At 41.9% G+C, this 24,713-nt stretch overlaps 1 protein-coding gene and 1 long non-coding RNA gene across 2 annotated transcripts; one reads left to right on the plus strand and one right to left on the minus strand.

Annotated features, from left to right (window-relative positions):
- Positions 1-1,135: 1,135 nt before the first annotated feature.
- Positions 1,136-23,520, plus strand: MCUR1 (mitochondrial calcium uniporter regulator 1). The gene is made up of 9 exons (XM_027524198.1): positions 1,136-1,716; positions 8,265-8,384; positions 11,492-11,595; positions 12,144-12,245; positions 13,219-13,260; positions 14,059-14,130; positions 16,688-16,741; positions 18,866-18,980; positions 20,096-23,520. Exons 1-9 carry the CDS (start codon positions 1,278-1,280, stop codon positions 20,149-20,151), a joined length of 1,104 nt encoding a protein of 367 aa, XP_027379999.1. The 5' UTR covers positions 1,136-1,277; the 3' UTR covers positions 20,152-23,520.
- LOC113881280 lies at positions 20,367-24,469 on the minus strand. The gene is made up of 2 exons (XR_003507986.1): positions 23,933-24,469; positions 20,367-23,848 (listed from the first exon to the last, which is right to left on the minus strand). It is a non-coding gene; the product is annotated as an uncharacterized LOC113881280 (long non-coding RNA).
- Positions 24,470-24,713: the final 244 nt, after the last annotated feature.

The raw sequence follows: 24,713 nt of genomic DNA on the forward strand, positions 1-24,713 counted from the left end.
ACAGTTTATTGATTTATGTAAATAAAAATGTTGTTTTCAATCTTTTTTTTTTTTTTTTGTATTTCCTAGGCTGGTGCCTTAGACATTTCATTCCTTCGTCCAAGGAATACCTCTGAGTTCACACAATGGACCAGTAACTGAGACAGGTGCAGCAGCGGGCATTCAAAAAGCTCACTGAACTAAACACTGCTAGTATCAGATATCCTTTTAGACCAGAAGGTTTCATTTAACACTCAAACCCCCACGTTTTAAATTCCCAGATTGAGAGTTTCTCACTTGATCCACTAATCCGGAAACAAAAGCTCTTCAAGTTTAGATTTAAATGCGTTGACTACGTTAAGTGCTACACCCTCGACCCTGTTAATAATTATTAAAATGCACTTCGGCGCCAACACTCTGAGGGACTTCGGACCAGGAAAATCAGGAAAACCCAGGGCAGTTCGGCGGACTTTCCACGGGATTCTAAAGGGGCCCAGGATAATTAATGTCTTTATAAGGACATTAGTGTAATAAATACGCAAATCGTGGCAGTTCCAAGCTCATTCCAGCTCTGTGAAGTCCCACGACCACCTCCTGGTCTCCCTGGTCGCCGTCACGAAGCAGTATGAGGGTTTGATGTGTACCAGACTCTGAACTGTGTTGTTGGAGAAAACTCTTGAGAGTCCGTTGGACAGCAAGGAGATCCAACCAGTCCATCTTAAAGGAAATCAGTCCTGAATATTCATTGGAAGGACTGGTGTTGAAGCTGAAACTCCAATACTCTGGCCACCTGATGCGAAGAACCGACTCATTGGTAAAGACCCTGATGCTGGGAATGACAGAAGGCAGGAGGAGAAGGGGACGACAGAGGATGAGATGGTTGGATGGCATCACCGATTCAATGGGCATGAGTTTGAGTAAACTCCGGGAGTTGGTGATGGACAGGGTGGCCTGGCGTGCTGCAGTGCATAGGGTCGCAAAGAGTCGGACACGACTGAGCGACTAAACTAAACTAAAGACTCGCCTCTCTTAGGGTGCTGGCTCCGGTAGACGAGCCCGGCCCCGCCCCCAGCGCGCGCCCGGAGCCCCGCCCCTCGGCCCTGCCCCGCCCCCGGCGCAGGCCTGGAGCCCCGCCTACCCGCACAGCCCCGCCCCCGGCGCGGGCCCCGAGCCTCGCCTGGCGGGCAGGAAAGGGCGGGCTCGGCGCCGCCGCCCGTGCTCGCTTTTGCCGTAGGTGTCGGGCGGGGGCCGCGCGTAACTGGCATGAGCGCGCTCCCGGGCCAGTGACCGCGTCGGGGATGGACTGCGGCTCCATCGCGGCCGAGAGGCCGAAGTGCCCGCCCAGCCGCCGGCGGCTCCTGCCCCTCCTGGCCGCCGGCCGCGCTGGAGGTCTGGGCGGCCGCGGCAACCCCGCGCGCCGCCTCCTGCCCGCGCTACCCGGCGGTCCGGGGGCGCTGCGCCCCTGCGCCCAGGCGGCCCGCGGCGGCGCGGCACGCGCCTCCCCGTTGCTCCTCCTCCTGCTGGTGCCCTGCCCGCGCCGGGCGGCCGCGGCCTCGCGCCGGCCGCCCGCGGACTGGGAGCGCCCGCGCGCCGGCCCCCCGGCCCCTCCGGGCCCCCCGGCCGGGCGCGGCGGCGTGTGGAGAAGCCAGCCGGGCCTGGCCCCGGGCCTCGCGGGTGCGGCGGGCGCGCTCCCCCGGTGCCTCGGCCGGGTGGCCGCCCTGGCGTCCTCCAGGAGAGGTGAGAGCCGGGCCGGGGCGGCGGGAGCTGGGCAGGCCGGCCGAGGTCGCCGGTCTCCTCCCGGGCGGGGGGACTGTCCGGTCAGACGTCTGGGCCACGCGCTAACCTGGGCTTCCCCACACGGGAGGGTCCGACCCTTCCGGGAGGCGGGCGCCCGGTGTCCGGCGCAGGTTGTGACTGATGGCTGCGGGAAGGGGGTGCGTACTTCTGCAGATCCCCCGGGTCGGGTGCACACACGGCGTGTAGTAGGCTTGCGATGGGAGGTGCGAAGCTATAGGAGACGAAGGGATTGTTTCACAGTTTAATTTCAGACCCTCTTTTGGTTCGTTGCTCTGCCTGGCATTTTTCTAAGTACTCAGGGTGTATCGGTCAGCAAACTCTTTTCCTTCTTGGAGCTTAATTCTAGCAAAGGAGATTATATATATATAATATAATAACATGTTATAATATATAAATATATATATTATATACAACTATATATGTGTATATAATAACATCTGATCAATGGTGTCGGAAAAAATAGAGGGGGTAAATGTTGGGAAGTGGAGTGGTCCTCCAGTTATTCATTTAAATGGAGTCCTCGTAATAAGCTTCATTGAAAAGTTGGCATTTGATTAAATTCTTTGAGAACGTGAGATCAATCACTCCCTTGTATGAGATGAGGAAAGTCCAAGCAGACTCAGTGTACTAGATTGAAAACTGTTGATTAAAAAAAAAATCATTTGGGGTAATCGTTATTTATTAGCAAAAGTCTAACTTTGGGGAATCTATACATATACATCAGTGGCTCTCCCTAACCACACTGATGGCTATTTAAAAAATGTTTTCCTCAACAGAAATGCTCGGTAAATGTTGGTTGCTTCTGAAATTTAAGAATATCTTTGGCTGGGCAAGAAACTGGTTAGTTTCTTGCAAAGCGTGAGGAGAGTTGTGTAGGAGACTGGGAAGTGAGTGGTCAGCTGGCAGTGCGCTGCAGTAATTGTGAGTCTTTATTTCTGTCCTTTGCCTTTTGTTCCTCTTTTTTTGACAAGCTAGTAACTAGTAATTTCTTTTCCTCTCATGATCCCATCAGCTAATGAGAATTTTGTTTCTTGGTCTTCAGCCTAGTGGTCTGTTTGGTGTCCAGAATTCTCTGTAGAGCTACTCAGACCTAAGGATGATTTATGAATAGGAACTTTGTGCTGAGTTTCTTCCTCTGTCCAGGGCTAACTTTGGGCTTCTTTTGTGTATGCTTTTGATGTGCTGCTGCTGCTGCTGCTGCTGCTAAGTCGCTTCAGTCATGTCCGACTCTGTGCGACCCCATAGACAGCAGCCCATCAGGCTCCCCGGTCCCTGGGATTCTCCAGGCAAGAACACTGGAGTGGGTTGTCATTTCCTTCTCCAATGCATGTGAAGTCACTCAGAACGTCCCCAAAGGAGAATTACATATCATAGCTCAGTTTCCTTGTTTCCTGGTGATTAATTCTGGGAATTCATAGTTCTTGGACCTCAATTTGTTATCACAATAAAGAAAGAAAAGTGGACCAGAGCTGCTTCTGGTGTCCCTAGGCCCTGCCCTGTGATGGAGGCAAGATGGACTTCACCTTCCATCAGCCAGGGTTGGAGGGTCAAGCGACACATGACTAGGCCGTCTCCATTTTTCAGCCGATAATATTTATTTAAAATAAGCTTGCAGTATTGTTTTAAATTACATGAATGATTGTTGTTATTAGAAGAAAGGAATTTTGTACTAGAATAATCGCATCAAGCCAGTTCTGGATACAAATATATTTAAGCTCTCTAACCCATGGAACAGTCCAGCACGGTTCTGAAATGGGTGGGGTGGCCTGTAAAGAGCCCTGTAAGAGGTGCATTCATTCATTCACCTGCCATCCAGCTAGGGCTGTTCTGTGTCGGGGTCTCTTCTCATAAAGGCCAGTTTTTGCCCAGAGCTGGAGATAAAGGATGAAGAAAGAGGTGCCAGATTTAAGTGACCTCACTTATGTGAAAAGGGAAAACCGTAGGTGAAGAGGAGAAATTAGTTCATCTCAAACTTTCTTTGTAGACGGTTTATAGATCTGGATCTAAGAATTCATACAGTTGCATATTTTGTTAAGTTATTTCTGGCCTGCAATGTACCAGGACCTCTGCTAAATGCTAGTGATACAAAAATAACTGACTGAACACTCTTGGGGAGTTTGGAATGATACACAGACATGGAAATAAATGTAGTAAGTGCTATGATGGGGTTGTCTGTCCTGGGCTGAGAACACAGATAAGGAAGGAATACAGGCTGCTCCCTTACCTGGGAGGAGTTAGCAGAGAGAACCTTACAGGGTAGCATAATGCCCTGCCCAGAGCGTAATGGGTGCTTAGCACACTGTTAGATCAGATGAAGAGGGGTAAAAGAGATGCTTAAAATTTACCAGTTGAGAAAGGGGAGCAAGCCAAGCTTAAGGATGGAGTACAGAGTCTGACAGTGCGGGAAACAGAATAGCTTAGGTGGCCAGAACGAAAGCTAAAGGGGTGAGTGGGCTAAATTGGGATGAGCTTTGTGTGCCTTGTCAAGGGCCTTATGCTGTAGGCGAGTGCTTCTTTGAATCTAAGCAACTCTCAAGTTTTTCTGTTTTGTTTTTACTGTTTGCCACACACATACATACAGTAGTTGCTGCATTTGATGTTTTGTTGGTCTGCAAACGGTGCTTGGTACAAAGTGATTATTGGTTTTCTAGTCCTTATCTTGGTACAGACTGTGACTGCAGCCACCCCACTCTTTCCAGTAACTTGGGAATCACTGCTGTCGTCTTACAGAAAAGCATCAGATCTGTAGGGTTCTGTCCATGTCACATTTTTGCTTACTTGGAATTTCCTTTGAATGTTTAGGGGATGAGAATAAGAGTTGATCAGCTGAAGGATGTTTAGGAGAGCTCCTGAGAAAACCTTTGAACTCTGAATTAATAGATGACTATTCTGTCTTCTCTCACTCTTCTACACCTGGCATCTTAGACAAGTAAGAACAAAAATGTAGGTTTTTATATTCAGTTCTGTGCAGTCGCTCAGTCGTGTCTGACTCTTTGTGACCTCATGGACTGCAGCATACCAGGCCTCCCTGTCCATCACCAACTGGTGGAGCTTACTCAAACTCGTGTCCATCGAGTCGGTGATGCCATCCAACCATCTCATCCTCTGTCGTCCCCTTCTCCTCCCGCCTTCAGTCATTCCCAGCATCAGGGTCTTGTCCAGTGAGTCAGTTCTTCGCATCAGGTGGCCAAAGTATTGGAGTTTCAGCTTCAGCATCAGTCCTTCCCGTGAATATTCAGGACTGATTTCCTTTAGGATGGACTGGTTTTTATATAGCTATGTTTATTACATTTAATTGAAAGATTTTTATTTTATATTGTCCATCTCTCTTTTTCTTTTGCTGTCAGTTTTAGTATGCTTGTAAGAATAAGAAACTATAATGTTTAAATGGCCTTTCTTGATAAAAATTACAAGTTCATTTTGCAGTTGTTCCCTGTCTTTTTAAAACTACTTTTATGGTTTGTGGAATACAAAACCCAGGAAACCATTACTATGCTGCCTCTTTCAAATGAGCACCGGGAGGGACTTCCTGGGCTGTTCAGTGCTTAGGACTCCGCCCTTCATGTAGAGCGGCTGCAGGTTCAATCCCTGGTCAGGAACTAGGATCCCACATATCATGAGGAGCAGCCAAAAAAATTTTAAAAATCAAATGAGCATCTTGAAACAAATTTGCAAAACAGGTTGGATCTGTGGTTAAACACACAGAAATTCGTACAACAGGTAATATATGAATTGTTAGAACATGTCTCCCCAAAGGTGAAAGTGAAAGTGAAGTCGCTCAGTCGTGTCCGACTCTTTGCAACCCCATGGACTGTAGCCTACCAGGCTCCTCTGTCCATGGGATTTTCCAGGCAATAGTACTGGAGTGGATTGCCATTTCCTTCTCCAGGGGATCTTCCCAACCCAGGGATCGAACCCGGGTCTCCCGCACTGTAGACAGACGCTTTACCGTCTGAACCACCAGGGAAGTCCCTCCCCAAAGGTAGACTTTTGCAAAGTCAAGGAAAGAAAACTACAGACAAATATCTGTTATGAAAATACTAGCAAACCAGATCCAGCGATATGTGAGAGGGAGTCAACACCAGGACCATGTGGGCTTCCGCCTCAGGAACAGCAGCTTCACTTATGAAAAAATCAATGTGTGTAGCACACCACACTCACCGTGCAAAGGAGGGAAACCACACGATCATGGGAAAAAACGAAGAACTTGATGAAATTCCGTAATCCATTCATGACAAATCTGAATCAGGAGGAACCTGCCTCATCTGATTAAGGACATCTGAAACATCCATAGTGAACTTTGTACTTAATGGTGAAAGACAAGATTATTCTCCCCCCAAGGTCAGGGACAAGGATGTCTGCTCTCGCTATTCAGTTGAACACTGTGCCAGAAGTTCTAGCCAGTACAGTTAGGCAAGAAAATGAAAAGGCATCCAGATTGTGAAAGAAGAAGTAAGTTATCACTATTCACAGATGACATGACCTTGTACATGAAAAACTCTAAGAAATTCATTAAAATACTTTCACAGCTAATACACAAATTTAGCAAGATTGCAGGATACAAGATCAACATACAAACTGTACAAAAACAAAACTCAGTTGTATTTTTATATACTAGCAATAAACAGTCTGAAAAATCTAAAGAACAATTCCAGTAACAGTAGCATCAAAAAGAACAAAATCCTTAAATTTAACAACAACAAAAAAAGCACTAAAGTTATATTCTGAAATCTATATATAACATTATTAAAGGAATTAAAGACCTAAATAAATAGACATTCCATGTTCATGGTTGGAAGACTTTAATATTTTTAAGATGGCACTGCTTCCCCAAATTGACCTACAGATTTAATGCAATCTCTATCACAGTTCTAAGTAGCTTCTTTGCAGAAATTGATACTATATAATCCTAAAATTTGTATGGAAATGCAATGGACTCAAAATAGCCGAGACCATCCTGTAAAAGAACAAAAAGAACTCACTTCCTGGTGTCAAAACTTATTACAGAGCTGCAAGTAATCAAGAAAATGGGGCACTAGCAGATGGACAGACATATAGATCGATGGAAGAGACTGGAGAATCCACAGATAAACCCACCCACTTAAAATGGGTTGAATGTTTGATGAGAGTCACAAGACAATTTAAGGGAGAAAATAGTGCTGAGAGAACTGGATAACCACATGTCAAAGGATGAAGTTGAACCCCCATCTCACACCATATACAAAAACGCTCAGATGGGTTAAAGACCTACATGTGAACATTAAAACTGCAAAACCCTTAGAAGACAGATGTAAATCGCTGTGCTCACATCTGCCAGTGGCTTCTTAGTTGTGACACCAAAAGCAAAAGGACCAAAAGGAAAAGATAAATTGGACTTATCTTAAGATGTATTTAAGAAAAAAAACTCTCGGTAATAAAAAGATAGCCCAGTTTTTAAAAATGGGCAAAGGGTCTGAAAGTATATTTCTCCAAAGATGTACAGATGGCCAGTAAACACATGAAAAGATATTCAGCATCATTAACTGTCAGGGAAATGCAAATCAAAACTACAGAGAGATACCACTTGACACCCAGTAGGATAATTATAATAAAAAAAAAAGACAGATAATAACAGTGTTGAGGATGTGGAGAAATTAGAACCTTCATACAGTTAGTCCTTTAACTGGTGACTGCATTAAAAAAAAAAAACGTATATCTGTACAATGAAATATTATTTGGCAATAAAAGGAAATAAGATACTGACATAGAACACGGTGGGGTGAACCTCGAAAATACCACTCTGTGGGAAAGAACCAGTCACAAGATATCATATACCTAATGCTGGCGAAGTCACTTCAGTCGTGTCCAACTCTGTGCGACCCCAGAGACGGCAGCCCACCAGGCTCTGCCATCCCTGGGATTCTCCAGGCAAGAACACTGGAGTGGGCTGCCATTTCCTTCTCCAATGCATGAAAGTGAAAAGTGAAAGGGAAGTCGCTCAGTCGTGTCCGACTCCCAGAAACCCCATGGACTGCAGCCCTCCAGATTCCTCCATCCATGGGATTTTCCAGGCAAAAGTACTGGATGGGGGTGCCATTGCCTTCTCCGTCATATACCTAATGATTCTATTCAAATGAAATGTCCAGAGTAGGCAAATTCATAGAGATGGAAAATAGATTAAGGGATTGTCGAGGTTGGGGGGCACAGAGTAGGGAAATGAGAGAGGGTAGCTAGAGGGTCTAGGATTTCTTTGGGATTGATGAAAGTATTCTAAAGTTAGTTGTGGGTCAGCTGCACAGCTCTGTAAATATACTGAAAACAACTGAAGTATGCATTGCAAATGGGTGGGTCATATGCATGTGAGGTGTGTCTCAATAAAGCTGTTGTTAATTTAAAAAAAGGCCTTTGAGGTATGCCTTGTTGTTGTGGTTTTTTTTTTTCCTGATGCTGAGTTGCTTTTTTTTTACCATCAGGTCCTGTTATGAACCATAGTGTCCTTTCCTTTCTAGAGCTTAGCCTCAGTGCTGGGAACCTGCAGCTGGACAGCAGAAGGAGAGAGTTCACCTCTTCTGGGAACAGGAAGCTCTACTTTGACACCCATGCCTTAGTGTGTGTGCTCGAGGAGAATGGTAATCCTCTGCCAGTCGCCACTCGGTGCCATCGAGATACCCTGTACCTCACGGCTTCCTGATGGTCTTACCTAGTTTCCCGTATTTCCCTTTGACTTTGAAGTCCACAGGTCGCCTTTTGATCAGTCTCCATTTTTTTAAGTCCTTGTTTTTTCTCTGTTTAAGGGCATTTTTGCTTCATCAGCACAATTGAGACTTTTCTCCTACATTTTCCCTTTGTCCAAGTGAAGTGTGTGTGTATAACATCACTCTGGAAGTATAGTGTTACAGGTTAAAAATTAGACACAAGCCAGCAAAACTCAGGAATGGCTCCTAGGACAGCTGTCTAAGGTCAGAAGGGACAGTTTTTTCCTGTGCATCTCGTGTGCTCTAAAATTTTTCGTGAAATTAAAATGTTGCGGAGCAGCAGTTATTGATCATTTTAGCTTACTGTGGTTTTAAAAAAATATTCAGACTTGACATTTTCTTTTACTGCTGTTGAACCAACTGATGTAAAAGATTACTCCTATATGTATGGCAGTTATTCAAAGTACACTTAATATGTAGGTAGCAGTCTCATATTTAATCTTGTCTAGACAAATGCACAGTGTAAGTTTAATACATATTATATTGATAATTCTTTAAACCATAGACACATATCCTCTCACAATCAGAATCTCAGATACCATAGCTTATGCCTTTGAAATAAACCAGTCTGTGCTATAGTACAGTCATCCATCCGGTTATGCGTGTTCATATCTGAAAAGCTGCCCTGTGTTGATGTGCTTTGTCTGCCCAGAACACGGTGATGGGGTGGGTCCTTCTGTGCGTACGTGGGTTAGTTAGCAGCTCTGGGTTCAGGCTCTGCAAGCTTCCAGCTGCGTGGCCTCACAGTCTTTCTCCCCTCTCAGTTCCCAGAGAATTCCAGAGAGCCCTTGTGAGTGTTAAGTAATGTCCTGAATGCACGTTGGGAAAACTGTCACATGCTCTGTGATAATTTTTACAGTTTTTTCTTCTCAAACTTGAAACAGTCAGCCTTTTCCACCACCACGTCTTTCTGCTCAGAATTTTAAAAAGAAAAGTAGAATAAGAGGGGCATCTAAAATTATCTTGAAAAGCAGAAGTCTTTCCACTTTTCTTTTTCTTTCCTTTTTTCTTTTTTCATGGACCTTTTGTATTCGAAGTAACCAATTGTAAAAAAGACATTCCAGAGATACTAGGAGTGTCTCTACATGGACTGGATGTCTGATGATGCTAAGAGAACGTCATTCATTTTGCTAAGCGTGACTGTGGCCAGGTAGCAGCAGTGGTCCCAAAGCCTTTCTCCCATGAAAGGTGGGGTTTGTTTCTCCTCCTGCCTTTCAGAATCCATGTACTTATTTTTGACAAAGTAAAAATAATAGATGTTGAATGTTTCAACATATGTACTTCCTACTTTTCTTGATTTGAAACCCTGGCCCGTGAGTATTTGCCTATTTCAAAACCAGTGATGTAAGGACCCCACTGGGTGTAGCATGTGAAAGTGCTTACCTGGATGGTGGCTGGGTTAGGGTAAGACCAGGAAGGACCCCTTGGGGAATGCTCTGTCCTTTATCCTTTTTTTCCTCCCCTGGAGTTATGTCTCCTGATTCACAGAATGTCCTCTGTCCATAATCTCACTGGCCCTGATTTTGTCCCACCTCTCTTTCCTATTAAAACAAAGAATTCATTTGCATCTGGGTATCCCAGAAGTTTTCAGGCTTAACTTCTCCCTATTCTTATCCTTTCTCCTCCTGTAGGTGGTTCTAAATTATAAGGCTGTAAAGTTTATCTCTTTTCTTATCAGTGTAAGTCCACTTTGGTTTCTCTTTTTCTTTTCTTTATAATTCCCAAGCCTAATTATGTTTAATTATGAACTCTTATTAATAAATTTTAAAAATTGCAAAAGACTTGTTGACTTTTTTAAAATTAGGAAAACAGAAAAGAACCAAGAAAAACTACTGTGAATCCCAGTGCCAGAGCTAAACTGTTAACATTTGAGTGATGTTTTTTGCTAGCTGTTCATGACCCACACATTGAAACTAAAAGGATTTTGAATAAAGTGAAAAGAATAGGTTTTTGGAGGTCTTTTTGTCTTCTTTGAATTTGTTTCTTTGTTCTTTTTCAGTATAGTCCCATGCTTAATCTCATCCAGATTGAATCAGGTATAACTTTATCCAGACAAATATGCCATGAACTAATTATAAGTATCAGTACATTCTTCTGAAGTTCTTATAAATGAAAGTATTTAACAAAGAATTATATACCAGGTACTTATTCATCTTAAGTATTTAAAATTAAGCATTTTAATTAGAATTTTAAATGTGAAATATATTAGTACCTATAGTTATTAAAAATAGTAGCACTGCTAAGTTGAGTCTTTATGTAATTCAGTTCAGCGTCATTTATTGAATATAAAAGAATATATTCTTTCCAATTTGGGCTTTCCTCACTAGTGATTGAGGAAGATTGTGGAGGGAAAAATGTAAGAACTGATTTTGTCTTTTAACATTAAATAAATTAACAGCTGAATTATTATTATATAGCCATTGACTTGACCGATTTGTGCTGGAAATAAACAAACTTTCTCTACTTAATGTAATTATTTTTTACTAATATATACACTTTAAAATTAAGGAAGTCATATCCATTGTAGAAATAAGACAACACAGAAGAAAATAACAGCTACCTAGACTCTCTCATAAATTACGAAAGCAATAACTTGTATAATATCTGTATTTTTGAGTCTTGCATCTTTTCACTTGACCTTGCAGAGCAGTTATCTCCTGTCATTAGACATTCTCTGAAAACATGGTTTTTGACCCCTAGAAGGGACATCAGAGCTCAGTCAGCCCCACCCCTCATTGTACGTAAGGAAACAGTCGTGTAAATGCTCATGTGTCCCAGCTTGTCCTGAGTGACAGACACACCACAGCCTGTGACTAGACTCCACCCTCTTGCCATGCTAAACTTTCCAGCTGCTTCTGAATTCAGACATTCACCTGCAGGTGTAACTTTGCATTTTCTCCCTTTCAATGAAGGATGTTTTTCTTTTTTTAAATTCTGACAATTACGGTCTCCTGAGTAATTGTCTTTGTGTGTTTGCCTAGGGTTTACTACTCAACAAGCAGAAGTCGTCGTATCTGCCTTGATCAAGATCATGGAGGCCAACATGGATATCATCTACAAAGATATGGTCACCAAGATGCAGCAGGTAGCTTGCTGGGCTCTGGAGCAGATTGAGCTAGTGAGCCACCAGGGAAGTCCCAGCATGTAGCAATTTTAGTATAGACGAGAGGCAAATGGCTAGAGTGGCATAAAATATATTTATTCAGAGCTATTTTTTCAACTTCTATAGAACCATTAAGTTTGAAAACTAACTCTTCTAGTCATCTATGCAGTGGACATGAGTTTGAGCAAACTCCAGGAGATGGGAAGCCTGGCACGCTGCAGTCCATGGGGTCACAGAGAATCAGACACAACTGAGCGACTGAACAACAAAATGCTTTAATAAATGGAGATGTGGCCCGAATTGTAGCTGGCGGTCCTCTGACTGCCACTCTGTTAACTGTGATTCATCTGGTGCTGATACTGGCCTGGAGTTCTTCCTCTTTTCTCGTTTCGAGACGGAGGAATACCTTACTGAACCTCTTTCTATGTGCCCACGTCCTGGTTTCTCATTAAGATGATCCCAAGTTGGGATGGTAGGAGGTGGACTTCCTAGGCCAGACAAGGTTATATGTTTAGTTTTTCTTTTCCCAGGAGATCACTCTTCAGCAAATAATGTCTCAGATCGCCAACGTGAAAAAAGATATGATTATTTTGGAGAAGAGTGAATTTTCAGCCCTCAGATCAGAAAATGAGGTAAAACCAAAGAGCCACTCATATTTCTCAAGTGCTTTTCTATTAGGATATGGAGATATAATGTGAATACACAAAAGTGTACAAAGAAGTGTACACAGTGAATTTTCAGTATGGACTGTCAGTCAGATGAAGAAGCGGTCCTTGACTGGCACCCCAAGACCTGCTGTCATCCCCTTCTGGTCACTCCTCCCACAGCAAAAATCACCATCCCAGCTTACATGGCCATTAACTGGTTTTGACTTTATCAATGGAATCACAAATGTGTCTTGCAGCAATAGATAACTCTCTTTCATCGTTCATAGTATGATTGGAACACACCACATTATTCTACTGTGATGCATATTAGAGTTGTTTCCAGTTTGGGGTTATTATGAATAAGTGGTGCTGTAAAATATCTCTTCATGTCTTACTTAAAGTGTGGGCGTATGAGATCAGTGTTGAAATAGGTACTGTCTCCACATCTTCCTTTTGTTTTTAGTTGTATTTAGAGTCCCATGAAGGAAGTTCATTGATCACCTGTTAGTTTTGATCTTATAAGAACCCACCTAGCAAACGATTCCTTCTTTTGCTAGAAAAAAAGATAAAAGTTTGAAACTGTCTTGAAGTCATTTATTTGAGGGCAGAATTAGTTAAAAGGAAACTTGAAAGAGGTACTAAAGCATCGCTGGAGGGAGGTGAAACTATTGAAGACAGTTGCGTTACTGATTGTATGTGGCCTTCAACATGAATTGAAAGCCCTCAGGACACGCCATGACTGTAGTGCCATCCTGGCATGGCCAGTGATCATTTCTGCCTCTGAGGCTGTTCAGTTATGGTTGTGTGCTAAATGTAGCTAAATTCATGTTGACTTGAGGAAAGAACTTGAAGAACTTGCTCATAAACGCAGGTTGTAATATTTATTACCAAGTTTTAGGTTTTTCTTCTAACCTTCCAAACATACCCTTGACTGACTTCTTTTTTAATGTTTTTTTAGAAAATAAAACTTGAACTCCATCGGTTAAAACAACAAGTAATGGTAAGATCCTCATTCCTGTTTGCTTGCTCATTTATAATTACATAAGTTCAGTAATAAATATAGTGTCCAAAATATTTATGTGTTCTTAAAAACTTGCTTCTGTGTTAAATATTTGTGTGATATGTCTCAAAAGTACATATTGGAAGATTTAACTGAGAACATAGCCAAAGAATAAGTTAACTGATGTCTGTAACCAAATCCATTAAGAAAATTGTGATCCAGAAGGAATGAAGTCATTTTTAAATAAAATTTTTCTAAAACAGCCACATGGAATCCTTACATTCTCTTAGGAGAGACTGTCTTTAAAAGAATTACATGTGATTTTAAAATGCTGACTAATGCCAGCTACTTGATTTTTTTGAGTGGAAAGGACATTGGTGTTAAATAAGAAAAAGGTTTTGATGAGTGTCAGAAAGCTTTATTTGAACCAGAATCTAATATTTGACTTGAGTCCATCTCTGCTTTCCAAAGTTGTCCAGAGAACAGCTTGATTCATAAATTCCACAAGGCGATTGTATTGGGAATCTTGATGTTAAAAGCAACAGTAACCCACTGTGATCTGACTTCAACATAAAAGGGGATTATCTGTATAAATAACCAGGAAGTCCCCGCAGACATGGCTTAACCAGTCTCTTGACCTGCCTCGTTTCTAGCTCCATCACTCTGCACACCCCCGGCCCCTACCCTCGACCCCTCCGGTGGAGCAGTGGAGACAGTGGACCCAGGCTCGTGTCCACACAGGCTTTGGGTCTCTTACTTTGGATTTCTTTCTGTCTTTGATGTTTGCCCTCCCACTAGGATGAAGTGATCAAAGTCCGAACAGATACCAAATTGGACTTCAATCTAGAAAAGAGCAGAGTGAAAGAACTGGTATGTTTCTTTATTTAAAAATAGAACATGAATTAATTTCTTTGCAAGATGGAACATTTGGTCAAGTCTAAGGTTATTTACAGTTCATAAGTACTGTTAAATATTTACCTACATATGATTGTTACACATGGTGTTTCTTTATTTCAACTATATTTTGGATTAGGACTTTAAAAAGTAACATTAAAATTAAAATCTTGGTCAAGTCAAGTTTGAATCTTGTTTGTTTCAGAGATACTAAACTATTTGTCACTTAGACATGAATAAATTGTTTTATTTTGATCTCTTTGATATTAACTTAAATCTCTACTGGTCCTGATTTTGCAGAAGTTAAGTTGATTATCTGACTTGAATCATATTAAATTATAAATATTAAATAATGTTAAATTCTACATTAAAAATTGAGGGTTTGAAAACTATTTTCATGTAGTTTTTTTAATAGAGAAATCTTAATGAGTTTTTTTGCATTGTTTTGAAATGCAAATTCTAAATGATTCTTTAAGTCATGCTAAATTGAAATTTTCAGTTAGGAAAAATAACTGAAAAGTAAAACTTTCATTACCAAAAAGATACCACAAATTATGGGTTGTATATAAGCAGAAGGGATATATATATATATTATATGACATATATTTGTTGTTTACTTGCTAAGTCATGTTTGACTATCTTGCAACCCCATGGACTGTAGCCCACCAGGCTCCTCTGTCCATGGGATTTCCCAGGCAAGTGGGTTGCCATTTTCTTCTCTAGGGGATCTTCCCAACACAGGGATCAAACCTGTGTCTCCTGCATTGGCTGGCAGGTTCTTTACCACTGAGCTACCAGGGAAGCCCCCATATGATATACTAAATAATTATTATGCCAGTGTTACCTGCCTTTCTAGTTTTGAAACACTTTTAACCATGAAGAGGAAATCACTTAGTATTGCTGAAATATATAATGATCACTAGCATATGACTTAAAGTCCTTTGGTTACCTTTGCCCTTAAGGGTTATATATAGGCTTAGCAGGAATTCCGAATCCACTTGATGTAGGAAGATGCCTCTAGCAACAAAGTCAGGAAGAACTAGATCTCAGAGATTGGGAGATAGGGGCTGTGAGCATGGATTAAAGTCAGTGAATTTGTGTGACTTATTAACCTAGGTGAGAAGTCCTTTTTGGAAATCCTAAATTCAGATTACTCTGAAGTGCAGGACAGCAGTATACTAGTCTGCAACTAGCATGAGTTTAACATGCACTGAGGAAGATGAGCTATCCAACCTTCTCATTCTTTTGTTTAATACACTTAGAATACTGTTCTAGCAGCATTGACTGTGGTGATATTTACAGCCAGTTTCAAATGAAGTGTAGCCTATAGACTGCTTTGGGGTAGAGGGAGATGGGTCCAGATAGATGCTACTTTTATAATCATGGCAGTGTCGAGATTTAGTCTTTTCTCTTGTGGCTGAGTCAGTATTAGTGAAGGCTGGAATTTTAAGGGATGCAGAAAATCCCGTTCCACCCTGCCCCCTGGTGGTAATCTGGTGCATAGCTCTCTCTGAAACCCTGGAGATGAGCATTCTTTGGTCCTGCAAGTAGTTCTTGGTTTGGGGTTTGGGTTGTTGTTTTTTTAAACTTCTAAGCAATGCTGTTTTTATACTCTATCCCCTGGTAGTCATAGGGGGACATTTATAGCTAGAAAGTTTCTAGAGACTTAAAAAGCATTAATTTCCCCCCATAACAAGTGTTAATTTATTGAGGATTTTTTAAATTCTTCACTTAAGTTACACATTTTTCTTTGCTTAAGCAAATCCTGATGCCTGCCACTAAGGAAATACGCCTGATTTTGTTCTCAGTATTGACAGAATCACACAGTCATTAATAGCAAAAAAGGCAAGATATCATTTAATTCTGAGTAGAACTAGTCAATTCCCTTAATAACATTGGATTGTGACAATGCCCACATGGGTTTGTTTTTTGTTTTTTTTTTTTTCAATTAAAACCAACATGTGATGGTTTAGTGTATTTCTTGAATCTGTGTATTTACATAGTGTTTTATAATCAGAAGGCAGCATCTATGTCACAGAATAATAATCCTTGAAATTATTTTTTTCCCAACTTTATGTCTTTTCTCTTTTGTCTAGGCTTCAAATAGTGCCAATTTTGTTTGTAGTTAAGATGGGATAGCTCCGAAATTGAATTGTTACCCTACTTTTTTCACCCCTCCCAAAGCTGAAAAGCCTGTGACTCAGTATCCATCTAAATTGGTCCCAGGTGATGCTATCATAGTAGTGGGAGGGGCTTAGAGACATCACAGCAAAGACAGGAAAAGAAACCCAACCGAGAGAGAGGTAGGAGATGACAAAGGGGAATCTAGATGTTGAAGCAACGAGTGAATATAAATAAGATTTAAAAAAGATCAAAAGGAGAAAGCAGGTAGGCTGCTTCATCCTAGGGGTGACTGCTCATGGTACATATCTTGGAAGTGCTAAGAGCAGAATATTTAAGGTACCAGGGAAGGAGGAGAGGAATAAATAAAGGACTAAATCAGAATCTAACCTGTGTTACATGTTTGTTTCAGTATTCGTTAAACGAAAGGAAGCTGCTGGAAATAAAAACAGAAATGGTGTCACTGGTAAGAAAAGACTCAGTTCTCACCTTGCAGAACTGAAATTCTGCCCATTAAACGCACTAGCTCCTCCTTCCTCCCGCTGGCTACCGTCATTCTGTTCTCTGCCTCTGAATTTGACCACTCTCGGTCCCTCGTGTAAGTGGGATCATACAGTATTTGTCCTTTCGTAACTGGCTTATCTTCCTTGGCTTTCCGTCCTCAGGGTCCATCCCTGTTGTAGCATATGTCAGACTCCCCTTCCTTCTTAAAGCTAAATAATACTCCCTTATGACATACTACATTTTGATTATTATTACGGTCATTGTGAATAGCGCTCTAATTGTGGACTTGTGGATATCTGTTGGAGTCCCTGTTTTTAATTCTTTTGGGTATACATACCCAGAAGTGGAGTATCATGGGAATTTTTTGGTGCTTAACAAAGTACTTAGTTATTTTAATTGAAGAATAAGTAAGGAATGGAGTTTTGTTTTTTTTACTATATTTTTAATTTATGGCATGTGTAACTTCTTTTCCATCCTTATTACCTGGGACCTCTGAAACCTGGAAGAGTCTTCCATGAGAGAATACTAAACTCATCCTCTGGAATATTTAACTCCTCCACGCATTTATTTCCTTATTCATTACCTGAACTGTTCACCACAGAGGACTACTTACTTGCCCTGGGATTTTTAATGAAGTATTTCCCATGCTTTTACGCATTCACATTAATGAATTGTTACAAACCCTTTATAACATCAACCAAACTCACTACCCTTTGGGTGTTAACTATGTATCTGGTTTAACTATTTATATTTGGGAAAGAACTCATAAAGGCCCTTAGTATAGCCAAGCCTCATAATAAAACACTTGGTATTTGAATTATAAAAAAAGAAAACTTTTTAAAAATGTGAATAGAAATAGTGTCAGCAAGCACTGTTGCTTTTAGATTACCTAAGATTCCATTCATTTTTTTAAAGCCTGTTTTTTTAATATAAATTTATTTAATTGGAGGCTAATTACTTTACAGTATTATATTGGATTTGCCATACATCAACATGAATCAGCCACAGGTGTACACGTGTTCCCCATCCTGAACCCCCCCCCCCCGCCTCCCTCCCCATCCCCTCCCCCTGGGTCGTCCCAGTGCACCAGCCCCAAGCATCCTGTATGCTGCATCAAACCTGGACTGGCGATTCATTTCACATATGATATACATGTTTCCATGCCATTCTCCCAAATCATCCCACCCTCGCCCTCTCCCACAGAGTCCAAAAGACTGTTCTATACATCTGTGTCTCTTTTGCTGTCTCGCATACAGGGTTATTGTTACCATTTTTCTAAATTCTATATATATGCATTAGTATACTGTATTGGTGTTTTTCTTTCTGGCTTACTTCACTCTGTATAATAGGCTCCAGTTTCATCCACCTCATTAGAACTGATTCAAATGTATTCTTTTTAATGGCTGAGTAATACTCCATTGTGTATATGTACCACAGCTTTCTTACCCATTCATCTGCTGATGGACATCTAGGTTGCTTCCATGTCCTGGCTATTACAAACAGTGCTACAATGAACATTGGGGTACACGTGTCTCTTTCAATTCTGGTTTCCTCAGTGTGTATGCCCAGGAGTGCGATTGCTGGGTCATATGGCAGTTCCATTTCCAGTTTTTAAGGAGTCTCCACACTGTTCTCCATAGTGGCTGTACTAGTTTGCATTCCCACCAACAGTGTAAGAGGGTTCCTTAAAGCATGTTTTGTATACCTTTTACAGAGAGGAATTCAGAAGGAGGAGGTATATTCATTGCCATTGAGAACAGACGAGCTTCCTAATCTTAATCTTACTTGTAAAGCTGCCTATAATTTATAAAAGCTTTCTTCTATCAGTAATTGCACTTGATTCTCTAAACAGCCTTTGTGAAGACAGGGCCAATGTTACTTTTTATCTTTGTTTCAAACTGAAGGAAACAGGCCTAGAGATAGCTAAGGCCCTGACTAGCAGAATATAGCATGAAGCTAGAACTCAAGGCTAAAGCCCAGGTCTCCTTAATCTGACCGTGGGTGTACCTTGACTGCACCCTGTCGGGAAGGGACTCAGGGACAAATCCAGTGTGGTTTAATGCTGTGAATCTCTTTGTTTTAAAAGCACGCCCAGCAGGATCGGGCCGTCACACAGACAGACAGAAAGATAGACACCGAGGTTGCTGGCCTAAAAACCATGCTTGAGTCGCACAAGCTTGATAATATTAAATATTTAGCAGGTAAGCCGTCTTACATTTAGATAGTTAAAATGAACTGAAAATAAATAAAATTTTAAAGTTTTTTGGCCGAGCCACACACGATCTTAGTTCCCCGACCAGGGATTAAACCCATGTGCCCTGCGATGGAAGTGCAGAGTCCTGACCACTGGACCACTAGGGAACTCCCAAGATAAATGTATAAATTGAGTCACAGACAGATATTGCATTTCATTGATTCTAGAACATTTTTTTCATGCTTTAACATCTCTGAAATTAGAAGGCATCTTACAGTTTCCAATAGATAAAGTATCATACTATTAATGTCATTTTTTTCTTTCTTTGTGAAGTACCTGACTTTATTTACTACTACTCATGGCATCTTAAATTTGATGAGATGCTATCATCAAACTGTAGTTATTGGTAATTACTTTTAGTGACATTCAAGGTGGAATGTTTTACACATAGTTGAGTCGTGATCTTTCAGTGGGTGACACTTCTTATAAGGAGTTATTTTGCTGTTGAAATTTTTGAGCCAAAAGAGGGGAAAAGATTCACGTACCAAAAAAAAATTACTTAACCATTATTTTAACCAAATTTAACATTCTAGATCCATATTTTGAAGTAGAATAGTATTTAAAAGCAGAATTTTGCTCACAGGGTTAAAGGGTGCGTCCCTCTGTGGTACATGTGCATTTACTTTGCTGCTGCTAAGTCGCTTCAGTCGTGTCCGACTCTGTGACCCCATAGACGGCAGCCCACCAGGCTCCCCCGTCCCTGGGACTCTCCAGGCAAGAACGCTGGAGTGGGTTGCCATTTCCTTCTCCAGTGCATTTACTTTGTGACCACAGAATTCTTGGGCTTCTATACATTTATTGAGACGTTTCCTTGGATATTGAACGCATTTGTCCTTTGGAGATGACGATATTAGATGTGGGGTTTTTTAATAGGAAGGTGTTTCATGGCGTGTGGCACATCAGTGAACAAGCCAGGTTTCTTGGGTTTGGTTTTACTTTCTTGGAGGATAAATGACTGTTGTGTTTTTTTTGTTTTTTTGTTTTTTTTTTTAGTAAAATGATGTTCCTGCAAGTAACATTTAATAGAACTAATACTGTGCACAATTGTTCTTTTTCTTCCAGGATCTGTATTTACGTGCCTAACAGTAGCTCTGGGATTTTATCGCCTGTGGATATAATAAAGTGTCTATTTAAAGAGCATTCTATTGTTCTGCCTTAAGAACACCAGAATCTTGCTGTACTTTTTTTTTCTCATTTCTAATTATAATGCTGATTTTTTAATTTAATGCATATTATTTATTTTATGCAAATGATGGACATATAACCAAGGCAAAGAAGTAAGAAATTTCACAACTGTTTCTTTCATCTCTTCTATTTAGTTAACTTTATAACTGAGTGGTGGACAAAGCAAGGAGGACTCCACTCCCCTGGACCAGTGAACTCAGTCTAACTTGCAGGACATAGCAATAGTAAATATGTGTATAACTCTGCAATTTTAAATCTTCTGTCTCATCAAGGATTTGGGGTCTCCATGTAGAGGCCCAGGAGCTTTACTAAGTGCTGAAGAATCACGGTAACCAAACCAAGAGCATCGAATCTTCTTCACCTGCTGACCCAGACCCTGACATCAGCCGGTCCCTGTGTTAGAGGTTGTGTTTCAAGTCCAGTCAGTTGGTAGCCTCATGCTACACTGTACTTGACACCAGAGAGAGATTTTTTTCCTTTTGGTTTCCATTATCTTCGTTATTATTCTGCTTATTGTTTATGCGCCTTCCAGCTGGAAAATCTTATTGCCTAATGAAGTATTATGATTAGGATGGAGACTGTCCCATCCTCCTGGTGTGTAGACTTCTTCTGCCTTCTTCCCCCTTACTCGGTCCCTCCTCCTCTCCCTCTTGATTTAAGAGCTATCATAATGCTCCAGGGATGACACTGTGTCCCTAGAAAACGTGCTCACTCTCAGCATGGAAGTCAACTTCAGCGTGTGTGATCGTCACCCTAATGGCCTTCTTCAGCTTTGTACACGATACAAGGGAAGCACAAGGCACAATGTCTGTAGCAATACTAAGATAGTTAGCTAGTGTAGGTACTGCTCAGAAATATCTTTAATGAAGATGCCTTTGCCCATTACAAGCTCAGGTCATAGGCTTTGAAAATTAGAGAACTGTCCTGCCAGGTATCAGCCTAATATGGGTTGATTTCTTTGGTTGTTAAAGACATTCTCATAGTGACCTTACCTCTGCATTTAAAACAGATTACTAGATACAGCTGGGAGGGGCTTGGAAATGCACATTCCCGTCTTACTTGAATGACCTGCCCGTAAAGAGAATAAGCATTCAAGAAATGATGACATCAGATGTCTCCTTCCTGTCTTTCTCACACATGCGTGTGCGTATCTATGCATACCTGGTCCCGTGGAAAAACCACATAGAGACTTCTGGATCACACTGGTAGAATAAAGTACCCATCATTACTCTTCATCCACAGTGGTACAATGTTGTCCTCTGTCCTTTGGATGCCATTTCTAAACTTTGTAAGTCATTGCCTTGTTTGAGAATATTTGTGTAACTTAAAGAGTCTGAGCTCCAGATAAGTATGAAAATCAAATGCTTTGGCATTCGTGGTGTCAGTTTCAAAGTGAAAAATAATCTTTTTTCAATTAGATCCAGAGTTCCCTTAACTGCCACAAAAAGTACTTTATCACTATATTCTGTCCCTTTCAGAGAAGGTTCTCCAGAAAATCCTGTTCATTTAACAATTGCCCTAAGTATTAAAGAGTGAAGTAAGTGACCTCCCATTAAGCCCACCTTTGCAACATAACTTTGATTAGGGAGAACCAGAAGGAGCCTGGAGCACACACGCTCCAACAAAACAAAGTCCCAGGAGGAAAAAGCACTGTCCGCAGTTCGGTTTCAAAGCGAATACCAATGCGTTCACAAAGTGACCTTATATTCTGATAAAATATTTTTTAGATAACACTCAGCTGGATGACTTTCTGTCCTCCGCCAGTATTCCATGTGACATTCCTCCTAGTGAGGGCGGACTGCACCCCTGTCGCTTGGTCTGGGCCATCACTGACTGCAGTGGAGTCCTCCGAAGTACCAGCCCGCACCTCCCCAGCCTCGGGGAACAACGAACTCTCCTCTTGGTGGCCCGGACTGCCGGTTCAGGACCATGTTCTCTATTTAGTCAGATATATTCTATTTGAAAGCACATGAGCCAGAAATGCAAGTATACCCTTCCCAGCGCTCGCCTGGCCGTCTGTGAGCCTGTAAGTGGCTGGGGCTGGATTCCGTGTGACTGTTCCTGAGCTCAGCTGGCTTAGAGGAAATTCAGCATTAGCACTCAGAAGGGAAAAGATGCCTGACGAAACTCTGTGCGTCTAGCACATGGGGGAATTGGCCATAGTGAGGTCCTGAAGATCACCCTTCCAGGCACAGGTTCCTAACCCTGAATGTCAAGTGGCCTGAGCCCTTATTTCCTGTTCATGCACGAACCGCTCAGAAGGTTCCTCCATACCTTCTCTACACTCCCTGCTTTTTATCTTTTTAAAAGAGCTTAAGCTGCAGCCCGACTCCTCTCCTGTTCCCTTCATAAACAAGCCTGTTTGTGTGTATGGTTCTTTAGAGGAAACGTGAATTCTGACTTCCTTGCTGGTCTCAGCCCTCCACTAAGTACTTTTCCAGCTCGGTAGCTAACAAAACTACATCTGAAGGTCTCGTCTTTTCACTTAAGGATGTCAAGTACCAGTCGAGAAGTCTCTGGTTCAGGAAGAAAGGCTTGACTCAAGCCAGCCATCTTGCTCTGAGCTCTTTGAAAAGCAGACTCCTGAGCCGCAGGGTCTGTGGCCCTTTGCTGCTGTGCAGAGTGACGAGCTCTTCTGTCCCAGGCTCCTCCGCAGCCTCTCCTCCTGCTAACTAGCTGTGTCAGCGTTGGCAGGGACCTCTCTCCCCCCCGATATGCCGTGTTCTGAGAATTTTGGCGTCATTCCTGAACAAATGTCGTATAGACGGCACCATGGAACTCACGTCTCGAAAACTGGCTCTTAACATACGTTCATCACATGTGTTGTGACTTTTCTGACACTGAAGCAAAAACATGTTAATCAGGAGTGATTTATTCTTTATAGAAAATGTTTGAGCCTGTTTAGCCTTTTATCAGGGTTTCATTTGGAAAATACCAACCTTCCTGCAGATTTATAACTTATGTTGTTCTCATTATAACCCAGATCGTTCCTTAACCCTTTCATTACTTAAGCAAATGTTTGGTTACATTGTACTCTATGACAGAGGGGGCCTAATATTCTTATGATCTAAAATAAAATACTAAATTTTATGTGATTAGAATACTCTTCTGTTCACATTGAATATGAAAAACTAGAACAACTTCTGCCTACACTCTGTTTATACTGTTTTTTTCCTTCCAGTTGTATATGATAACAATGATGTATTATTTTAAAAATCTAAAACCTAAACATTTGGATTTGCATCCAGGATACATTTGAAAGTGGTTATTTGATTTAAAAAATAAATTTTTATTCAAAAGACTCTTATTAGCATGCTTGTGGTGAAGTGTTTTAACTCTTTGTTTGAAGGAAAATGTGGTTTATATGCAAGTTTCTACAAAAGCTGAAGGTCAAGTTACAAGTGATAGAAATCCAAATCAGATGAGCTTGAGCAAAGAGTTTGCTTTTCTTGGCCTACGTGATCAAAATTCAGGAAGAGCAAGACGAAGGTACCATGGGAACTCACCCGCCGGCACCTCACACTTCCACTTCTTACGGGGTGGGTAGTTCTCTCAGACCAGCTTCACGGTGGTGAAGTTGCCAGCACACGCCCTGCGACTGAGCCTGGGAGAGTTCCACTGCGAAAGGGCCTGGAAGAAACCGAAGCAAGCGCTGCAGGAGCAACCAGAGGAGGGGTCCTGAGAGGGTCTCCACGCTCCTTCCCCAGGACCCACCTGTTTGACACAAACACCACCCCTGAAAGGTGGGGCTTTTCTGGGTCACCTGCACAGGCTTAGCTTCTGTGTGACAGATACCTGTTCGAGAGGGAAGCAGAGGAATGGCTTGAGGGAGTGGATAAATGAGTGAGCGCCTGGAAACTAATTTTGGGCCCCTTTCATTTTCTCCAACCAGAAACCTTTTCCTCAAGTTAGGGAGTCACCAAGAACTGACTAGATCCGAGGGGTTGGGGGGGGCATCTGGTTTCTCAAAGCCCCTGAATGACCCACAAATGCAGCCTTCCTGTGAAAACCGTGCCACTGAAGTTCCAGACGTCAGTCTTCTGTCTGCCTTCTCACCTCAGTTCCCCTTCCACATGTCTGGCGCGCAAACTAAAAACCTGCTTTTTACCACAGCTCTTTGATTTCTTTAAGAAAATTGTTTTAAAGAAAGGCATTTTCTAAAAACAGCGTTGTTGCTGGACTCTAAAGCCCTGGCACTCCACAGCGGAGTCTCGCTGTTCGTGCTGCTGGCAGCCGTGTTTCTACTCTAGTTCTGCAGTTTCCATGGAGGACCAGACCAGGACCCCAGCAAGGGGTCGTGGTGGCCACTGTCAGCCACAGGGTCTGAGCTCCAGCATCTCTAAGTTTTAAATAGAGAGCAGTGAGCTTCCATTGTTTTGCACGTCACAGGTACGTGGGGAACTGTTTTTAGGCCAACACTCAGGGGTAAAAAGTTGATACATGCTCACATTTTACAAGGTCCTAACTATTCCTTTCAGTTCTATTTCTTCTTTCT

This window comes from Bos indicus x Bos taurus, chromosome 23 (assembly GCF_003369695.1).
Source record: "Bos indicus x Bos taurus breed Angus x Brahman F1 hybrid chromosome 23, Bos_hybrid_MaternalHap_v2.0, whole genome shotgun sequence".
NCBI lineage: Eukaryota > Metazoa > Chordata > Mammalia > Artiodactyla > Bovidae > Bos > Bos indicus x Bos taurus.